This window comes from Bufo gargarizans, chromosome 5 (assembly GCF_014858855.1).
Source record: "Bufo gargarizans isolate SCDJY-AF-19 chromosome 5, ASM1485885v1, whole genome shotgun sequence".
Taxonomy (NCBI): domain Eukaryota; kingdom Metazoa; phylum Chordata; class Amphibia; order Anura; family Bufonidae; genus Bufo; species Bufo gargarizans.
The window spans coordinates 469,110,263-469,121,233 of NC_058084.1; the positions used below are offsets into that span (position 1 = coordinate 469,110,263).

Sequence of the window (10,971 nt, forward strand, 5' to 3'; positions counted from 1 at the left end):
GGGGTCTGTGGATGGCACTGTTATGGGGTGGGTGGGGGTCTGTGGATGGCACTGTTATGAGGTGGGGGGGTCTGTGGATGGCACTGTTATGAGGTGGGGGGGGGTCTGTGGATGGCACTGTTATGGGGTGGGTGGGGGTCTGTGGATGGCACTGTTATGGGGTGGGTGGGGGTCTGTGGATGGCACTGTTATGAGGTGGGTGGGGGTCTGTGGATGGCACTGTTATGAGGTGGGGGGGTCTGTGGATGGCACTGTTATGGGGTGGGGGGTCTTTTAAAAGTATTTGGGCAAAAAGGCAGTTTCGGTTTCGGTTTCGGTCAAGGGGTATCCTGAATTTTCGGTTTCGGACCAGAATTTTCATTTCGGTGCACCCCTATCTGTACTGATCCTGAGTTACATCCTGTATTGTACTCCGGAGCTGCGCTCACTATACTGCTGGTGCAGTCACTGTGTACATACATTACTTATCCTGTACTGATCCTGAGTTACATCCTGTATTATACTGCAGAGCTGCACTCACTATTCTGCTGGTGCAGTCACTGTGTACATACATTACTTATCCTGTACTGATCCTGAGTTACATCCTGTATTGTACTCCAGAGCTGCACTCACTATTCTGCTGGTGCAGTCACTGTGTACATACATTACTTATCCTGTACTGATCCTGAGTTACATCCTGTATTATACTGCAGAGCTGCACTCACTATTCTGCTGGTGCAGTCACTGTGTACATACATTACTTATCCTGTACTGATCCTGAGTTACATCCTGTATTGTACTCCAGAGCTGCACTCACTATTCTGCTGGTGGAGTCACTGTACATACATTACTTATCCTGTACTGATCCTGAGTTACATCCTGTATTATACTGCAGAGCTGCACTCACTATTCTGCTGGTGCAGTCACTGTGTACATACATTACTTATCCTGTACTGATCCTGAGTTACATCCTGTATTGTACTCCAGAGCTGCACTCACTATTCTGCTGGTGGAGTCACTGTACATACATTACTTATCCTGTACTGATCCTGAGTTACATCCTGTATTATACTGCAGAGCTGCACTCACTATTCTGCTGGTGCAGTCACTGTGTACATACATTACTTATCCTGTACTGATCCTGAGTTACATCCTGTATTATACTCTAGAGCTGCGCTCACTATTCTGCTGGTGCAGTCACTGTGTACTTACATTACTTATCCTGTACTGATCCTGAGCTACATCCTGTATTGTACTCCGGAGCTGCGCTCACTATACTGCTGGTGCAGTCACTGTGTACATACATTACTTATCCTGTACTGATCCTGAGTTACATCCTGTATTATACTGCAGAGCTGCACTCACTATTCTGCTGGTGCAGTCACTGTGTACATACATTACTTATCCTGTACTGATCCTGAGTTACATCCTGTATTGTACTCCAGAGCTGCACTCACTATTCTGCTGGTGCAGTCACTGTGTACATACATTACTTATCCTGTACTGATCCTGAGTTACATCCTGTATTATACTGCAGAGCTGCACTCACTATTCTGCTGGTGCAGTCACTGTGTACATACATTACTTATCCTGTACTGATCCTGAGTTACATCCTGTATTATACTGCAGAGCTGCACTCACTATTCTGCTGGTGCAGTCACTGTGTACATACATTACTTATCCTGTACTGATCCTGAGTTACATCCTGTATTGTACTCCAGAGCTGCACTCACTATTCTGCTGGTGGAGTCACTGTACATACATTACTTATCCTGTACTGATCCTGAGTTACATCCTGTATTATACTGCAGAGCTGCACTCACTATTCTGCTGGTGCAGTCACTGTGTACATACATTACTTATCCTGTACTGATCCTGAGTTACATCCTGTATTATACTCTAGAGCTGCGCTCACTATTCTGCTGGTGCAGTCACTGTGTACTTACATTACTTATCCTGTACTGATCCTGAGCTACATCCTGTATTATACTCCAGAGCTGCACTCACTATTCTGCTGGTGCAGTCACTGTGTACATACATTACTTATCCTGTACTGATCCTGAGCTACATCCTGTATTATACTCCAGAGCTGCGCTCACTATTCTGCTGGTGTAGTCACTGTGTACATACATTACTTATCCTGTACTGATCCAGAGTTACATCCTGTATTATACCCCAGAGCTGCGCTCACTATTCTGCTGGAGCAGTCACTGTGTACATACATTACTTATCCTGTACTGATCCTGAGTTACATCCTGTATTATACTCCAGAGCTGCGCTCACTATTCTGCTGGAGCAGTCACTGTGTACATACATTACTTATCCTGTACTGATCCTGAGTTACATCCTGTATTATACTCCAGAGCTGCACTCACTATTCTGCTGGTGCAGTCACTGTGTACATACATTACTTATCCTGTACTGATCCTGAGTTACATCCTGTATTATACTCCAGAGCTGCGCTCACTATTCTGCTGGAGCAGTCACTGTGTACATACATTACTTATCCTGTACTGATCCTGAGTTACATCCTGTATTATACTCCAGAGCTGCACTCACTATTCTGCTGGTGCAGTCACTGTGTACATACATTACTTATCCTGTACTGATCCTGAGTTACATCCTGTATTATACTCCAGAGCTGCACTCACTATTCTGCTGGTGCAGTCACTGTGTACATACATTACTTATCCTGTACTGATCCTGAGTTACATCCTGTATTATACTCCAGAGCTGCACTCACTATTCTGCTGGTGCAGTCACTGTGTACATACATTACTTATCCTGTACTGATCCTGAGTTACATCCTGTATTGTACTCCGGAGCTGCGCTCACTATACTGCTAGGTCAGTGTGTGATCAGTGCTGCTTACAATGACGGCTGACAGCAGTGCCAGGAGTTGCGGGCGCAGAAGCTTCCAGAACTCTGTCCAGCTGAACTCTGGTTCTGGACTCCTGGACACGGCGGGCGGCTGGCACTGCCCCTCCAGCTGGCACAGGGCGACCTTCCCACCCAAACCCAGAAAGGCCGGGCCCAGCAGGAGAGCCAGCGTCCTGCCCTTGGTGGCAGTTCTGCCAGTGCAGCGGGTGGAGTAGCGGGCAGCATCTCGGAGGCGGGCAGCGTACAGCTGCAGGCGCGGCGGTGCAGGGGTAGAGCGGGCGATGCTGGAGAGATGGACGAGCCTGTAAGAGAAGGAGAGGAGTCACCCGCTCTGTCACACACATCCGCCCTATGTCCTGCTCAGGTGTCAGTCTACACTGCCGCTCTCGCATTCTATCCATGAACCATCAGGATGAGTAGAGCCATTTCTATGTATGAAGTGACAACCAGCATTCCTGGCTAGATCTCTGCTTCCTGTCAGGGAATGGAGACACATATATTTTATTTTTTACATGACTTTTCCATTCATTGACAGCAAGCAGATCTCTTCCTCATATATACAGCAGCCATACTGAGAGTTGTAGTGCCTGTATAACCACTTCATTCTATTTTATTGAGAGTTGTAGTCTTCACAGGACTGCCGGGTATGATGGGACTTGTAGTCCACACAAGACTCACAGCCTGATCCTGAGACAAGGAGTCAGGTTATCCTGGGACTTGTAGTCCACACCGTCCTCCTAGTCACATAAGGTGGCGGGCAATGCTGGGAGCTGTAGTTCCACACCCTCCGATACGACCTCTCAGTCTGGGTCACATGGAAGGACAGTAAGGACACTCCAGGCTCATCCTCCCCGGTGCATGCCGGGAGTTGTAGTCCGCCACTGGCCCACGAGACTACACTTCCCGACAGGCTGTGCGTGTGACGTCACTTCTTACCTGACGGGGCCCGGGCAGCGGCGGAGCCCGGCCTGGAAAAAGTGCAGCAGCATGACCGGCACAGTGTACCGGCGACCCTCCGCGCGGCCCCGCCCCCACTGGTCATAGTCCCACCCACTGCACGTGTGACGATTGGCTGAAGGTTGATCATATGACCCCCACCCAGGAAAGGAAGGGGGCGGTCCTTGGCGGAATCATAGGCTGGTGTGTCACGTGTCTAGTACCGGGGAATAGTGAGCGGTCAGTGTGAAAGCCAAGTGTCCAGACTGGAGGAGCTCCAATCAGGAAGAGGAGGCGGGGTCATGTGATCTTACGTGTGACGTCACAGGGCGGGAATGTTATTTGTGGCGCCCTGACTGAGTCTGAGTCCTGACTGTGCGTGTGCGACATCCCGCTGTGAGAGGCCATAGCTGCAGTACCGGGCCCAGCCACAGCGACATGTGCGGCGCTGTACCTGATGTACAACCTGAGTCAGAGCCTCCAAACCCGAGGATAGCCCAAAGACAGTATCACACAGGTCAGGATTAGATACACAGCTCAGCAGACAGTATCACATGGGACAGGATTAGATACACAGCTCAGCAGACAGTATCACACAGGATAGGATTAGATACACAGCTCAGCAGACTGTATCACACAGGAGAGGATTAGATACACAGCTCAGCAGACAGTATCACACAGGATAGGATTAGATACACAGCTCAGCAGACTATCACACAGGAGAGGATTAGATACACAGCTCAGCAGACTGTATCATACAGGAATGGATTAGATACACAGCTCAGCAGACAGTATCACACAGGATAGGATTGGATACAAAGCTCAGCAGACTGTATCACACAGGATAGGATTAGATACACAGCTCAGCAGCAGTATCACACAGGATAGGATTAGATACACAGCTCAGCAGACAGTACCACAACAGGATAGCAATTAGATACACAGCTCAGCAGACAGTATCACACAGGATAGGATTAGATACATAGCTCAGCAGACAGTATCACACAGGATAGGATTAGATACAGGAGCTCAGCAGACAGTATCACACAGGATAGGATTAGCTACACAGCTCAGCAGACAGTATCACACAGGATAGGATTAGATACACAGCTCAGCAGACCAGTATCACACAGGATAGGATTAGATACATAGCTCAGCAGACAGTACTCACACAGGATAGGATTAGCTACCAGCTCAGCAGGACAGTATCACACAGGACAGATTACAGCTCAGCAGACAGTATCACACAGGATAGGATTAGATACACAGCTCAGCAGACAGTATCACACAGGATAGGATTAGATACACAGCTCAGCAGACAGTATCACACAGGATAGGATTAGATACACAGCTCAGCAGACAGTATCACACAGGATAGGATTAGATACACAGCTCAGCAGACAGTATCACACAGGATAGGATTAGATACACAGCTCAGCAGACAGTATCACACAGGATAGGATTAGATACACAGCTCAGCAGACAGTATCACACAGGATAGGATTAGATACACAGCTCAGCAGACAGTATCACACAGGATAGGATTAGATACACCTCAGCAGACAGTATCACACAGAGGATTAGATACACAGCTCAGCAGACAGTATCACACAGGATAGGATTAGATACACAGCTCAGCAGACAGTATCACACAGGATAGGATTAGATACACAGCTCAGCAGACAGTATCACACAGGATAGGATTAGATACACAGCTCAGCAGACAGTATCACACAGGATAGGATTAGATACACAGCTCAGCAGACAGTATCACACAGGATAGGATTAGATACACAGCTCAGCAGACTGTATCACACAGGATAGGATTAGATACACAGCTCAGCAGACATATCACACAGTACAGGATTAGATACACAGCTCAGCAAGACAGGTATCACACAGGATAGGATTAGATACACAGCTCAGCAGACTGTATCACACAGGATAGGATTAGATACACAGCTCAGCAGACAGTATCACACAGGATAGGATTAGATACACAGCTCAGCAGACATGTATCACACAGGATAGGATTAGATACACAGCTCAGCAGACAGTATCACACAGGATAGGATTAGATACACAGCTCAGCAGCAGTATCCCAGCATTATCACGCTAGCAGACAGTATCACACAGGAGGATTAGATACACAGCTCAGCAGACAGTATCACACAGGATAGGATTAGATACACAGCTCAGCAGACATGTATCACACGGATAGATTAGATACACAGCTCAGCAGACAGTATCACACAGGATAGGATTAGAATACACAGCTCAGCAGACAGTATCACACAAGGATAGGATTAGATACACAGCTCAGGCAGGCAGTATCACCCAGGATAGATTAGATACACAGCTCAGCAGACATGTATCACACAGGATAGGATTAGATACACAGTCTCAGCAGACAGTATCACACAGGATAGGATTAGATACACAGCTCAGCAGGCAGTATCACACAGGATAGGATTAGATACACAGCTCAGCAGACAGTATCACACAGGATAGGATTAGATACACAGCTCAGCAGACAGTATCACACAGGATAGGATTAGATACACAGCTCAGCAGACATGTATCACACAGGATAGGATTAGATACACAGCTCAGCAGACAGTATCACACAGGATAGGATTAGATACACAGCTCAGCAGACATGTATCACACAGGAATAGGATTTAGATACACAGCTCAGCAGACAGTATCAACAGGGATCAGGATTAGATACACAGCTCAGCAGACAGTATCACACAGGATAGGATTAGATACACAGCTCAGCAGACAGTATCACACAGGATAGGATTAGATACACAGCTCAGCAGACAGTATCACACAGGATAGGATTAGATACACAGCTTCAGCAGACATGTATCACACAGGATAGGATTAGATACACAGCTCAGCAGACAGTATCACACTAGGATAGGATTAGATACACAGCTCAGCAGACAGTATCACACAGGATAGGATTAGATACACAGCTCAGCAGACAGTATCACACAGGATAGGATTAGATACACAGCTCAGCAGGACAGTATCACACAGGATAGGATTAGATACCACAGCTCAGCAGACAGTATCACACAGGATAGGATTAGATACACAGCTCAGCAGACGTATCACACAGGATAGGATTAGATACACAGCTCAGCAGACAGTATCACCAGGATAGGATTAGATACACAGCTCAGCAGACAGTATCACACAGGATAGGATTAGATACACAGCTCAGCAGACATGTATCACACAGGATAGGATTAGATACACAGCTCCGCAGACAGTATCACACAGGATAGGATTAGATACACAGCTCAGCAGACAGTATCACACAGGATAGGATTAGATACACAGCTCAGCAGACAGTATCACACAGGATCGGATTAGATACACAGCCTCAGCCGGCAGTAGTCGAGTATTTTTTTTCCCCCCCACAAAGGATAGGCATTAGATACACAGGCCATCAGGCAGTATCACACAGGATAGGATTAGTACACAGATCAGCAAGTATCACACAGGATAGATTAGATACACAGCCCCTCAGCAGTACAGTTTATCACACAGGAATAGGATTAGATACACAGCCACTCAGCAGACATGTATCACACAGGACGAGGATTAGATACACAGGCTAGCAGACAGTATCACACAGTGATAGGATTCGATACACAGCTCAGCAGGACATGTATCACACTAGGCTAGATTTAGCATACACAGCTCAGCAGACAGTATCACACAGGATAGGATTAGATACACAGCTCAGCAGACAGTATCACACAGGATAGGATTGATACACAGCTCAGCAGACAGTATCACACAGGATAGGATTAGATACACAGCTCAGAGCAGTATCACACAGGATGGATTAGATACACAGCTCAGCAGACATGTATCACACAGGATAGGATTAGATACACAGCTCAGCAGGCCAGTATCACACAGGATAGGATTAGATACACAGCTCAGCAGACAGTATCACAGCAGGATAGGATAGATACACAGCTCAGCAGACGTATCACACAGATAGGGATTAGATACACAGCTCAGCAGACTGTATCACACCAGGATAGGGATTAGATACACAGCTCAGCAGACAGTATCACACCGGAGAGGATTAGATACACAGCTCAGCAGACTGTATCACACAGGATAGGATTAGATACACAGCTCAGCAGTACAGTATCACACAGGATAGGATTAGATACACAGCTCAGCAGCAGTATCACACAGGATAGGATTAGATACACAGCTCAGCAGACATGTATCACACAGGATAGGATTAGATACACAGCTCAGCAGACAGTATCACACAGGCTAGGATTAGATACCCAGCTCAGCAGACGTATCACACAGGATCGGAATTAGATACACAGCTCAGCAGACAGTATCACACAGGATAGGATTAGATACACAGCTCAGCAGACAGTATCACACAGGATAGGATTAGATACACCGCTCAGCAGACAGTATCACATTAGGATAGATTAGATACACAGCTCAGCAGGCAGTATCACACAGAGATTAGATACAGCAGCTCCAGACTAGCCACAGCTATCACACAGGATAGGATTAGATACACAGCTCAGCAGACAGTATCACACAGGATAGGATTAGATACACAGCTCAGCAGACAGTATCACACAGGATAGGATTAGATACACAGCTCAGCAGCAGTATCACACAGGATAGGATTAGATACACAGCTCAGCAGACAGTATCACACAGGATAGGATTAGATACACAGCTCAGCAGACAGTATCACACAGGATAGGATTAGATACACAGCTCAGCAGACAGTATCACACAGGATAGGATTAGATACACAGCTCAGCAGACAGTATCACACAGGACTAGGATTAGATACACAGCTCAGCAGACAGTATCACACAGGATAGGATTAGATACACAGCTCAGCAGACAGTATCACACAGGATAGGATTAGATACACAGCTCAGCAGACAGTATCACACAGGATAGGATTAGATACACAGCTCAGCAGACAGTATCACCACAGGACAGGATTAGATACACAGCTCAGCAGACAGTATCACACAGACTAGGATTAGATACACAGCTCAGCAGACTGTATCACACAGGATAGGATTAGATACACAGCTCAGCAGACGTAGGTATTAGATACACAGCTCAGCAGACAGTATCACACAGATAGGATTAGATACACAGCTCAGCAGACAGTATCACACAGGATAGATTAGATACACAGCTCAGCAGACAGTATCACCACAGGATAGGATTAGATACACAGCTCAGCAGGACAGTATCACACAGGGATAGGATTAGATACACAGCTCAGGCAGACTGTATCACACAGGATAGGATTAGATACACAGCTCAGCGGCCAGTATCACACAGGATAGGATTGATACACAGCTCAGCATGCCGTAGTCACACCAGGATAGGATTAGATACACAGCTCAGGCAGACAGTATCACACGAGGATAGGATTAGATACACAGCTCAGCAGTACAGTATTCACACAGGATTAGGATAGATACAAGCCTCAGCAGACAGTATCACACAGGACAGGAATTAGATACTCATCTCTGCCGACAGTAATCACCAGATTAATACAGCTCAGCAGACAGTATCACACAGGACTAGGATTAAGTACACAGCTCCGCAGGACCCGTATCACACAGGATAGGGATTAGATACACAGCTCAGCAGACAGTATCACACAGGATAGGATTAGATACACAGCTCAGCAGTATCACACAGGATAGGATTAGATACACAGCTCAGCAGACAGTATCACACAGGATTAGATACACAGCTCAGCAGACAGTATCACACAGGATAGGATTAGATACACAGCTCAGCAGACAGTATCACACAGGATAGGATTAGATACACAGCTCAGCAGACAGTATCACACAGGATAGGATTAGATACACAGCTCAGCAGACAGTATCACACAGGATAGGATTAGATACACAGCTCAGCAGACAGTATCACACAGGAGGATTAGATACACAGCTCAGCAGACAGTATCACACAGGATATTAGATACACAGCTCAGCAGACAGTATCACACAGGAGGATTAGATACACAGCTCAGCAGACAGTATCACACAGGATAGGATTAGATACACAGCTCAGCAGACAGTATCACACAGGATAGGATTAGATACACAGCTCAGCAGACAGTATCACACAGGATAGGATTAGATACACAGCTCAGCAGACAGTATCACACAGGATAGATTAGATACACGCTCAGCAGACAGTATCACACCGGATATGGATTAGATACACAGCTCAGCAGACAGTATCACACAGGATAGGATTAGATACACAGCTCAGCAGACAGTATCACACAGGATCAGGATTAGATACAAGCTCAGCAGTCAGTATCCCACAGGATATGATTAGATACACAGCTCAGCAGGACATGTATCACCCAGGATAGGATTAGATACACAGCTCAGCAGACAGTATCACACAGGAGGATTAGATACACAGCTCAGCAGACAGTATCACACAGGACAGGATTAGATACACAGCTCAGCAGCCAGTATCACACAGGATATATTAGATACACAGCTCAGCAGACAGTATCACACAGGACAGGATTAGATACACAGCTCAGCAGACAGTATCACACAGGATTAGATACACAGCTCAGCAGACAGTATCACACATGATAGGATTAGATACACAGCTCAGCAGACAGTACACACAGGATAGGATTAGATACACAGCTCAGCCAGACAGTATCACACAGGACAGGATTAGATACAAAGCTCAGCAGTCAGTATCACACAGGATATGATTAGATACACAGCTCAGCAGACAGTATCACACAGGATAGGATTAGATACACAGCTCAGCAGACAGTATCCCACAGGATTAGATACACAGCTCAGCAGACAGTATCACACAGGACAGGATTAGATACACAGCTCAGCAGACAGTATCACACAGGATTAGATACACAGCTCAGCAGACAGTATCACACAGGACAGGATTAGATACACAGCTCAGCAGACAGTATCACACAGGATTAGATACACAGCTCAGCAGACAGTATCACACAGGATAGGATTAGATACACAGCTCAGCAGACAGTATCACACAGGACAGGATTAGATACACAGCTCAGCAGACAGTATCACACAGGACAGGATTAGATACACAGCTCAGCAGACAGTATCA

At 46.4% G+C, this 10,971-nt stretch overlaps 1 protein-coding gene across 1 annotated transcript in view; it reads right to left on the reverse strand.

Moving 5' to 3' along the window:
* Window positions 1–3,947, reverse strand: part of LOC122938000 (mitochondrial potassium channel ATP-binding subunit-like) — a 30,762-nt gene extending 26,815 nt beyond the window's left edge. Inside the window, exons 1-2 of the mRNA XM_044293248.1 lie at window positions 3,796–3,947; window positions 2,852–3,161 (exon numbers count right to left, since the gene is read on the reverse strand). Coding sequence (XP_044149183.1) covers window positions 2,852–3,161; window positions 3,796–3,848 — 363 coding nt within the window. The 5' untranslated portion in view covers window positions 3,849–3,947. The remainder of the gene's footprint in view (window positions 1–2,851; window positions 3,162–3,795) is intronic.
* Window positions 3,948–10,971: the final 7,024 nt, after the last annotated feature.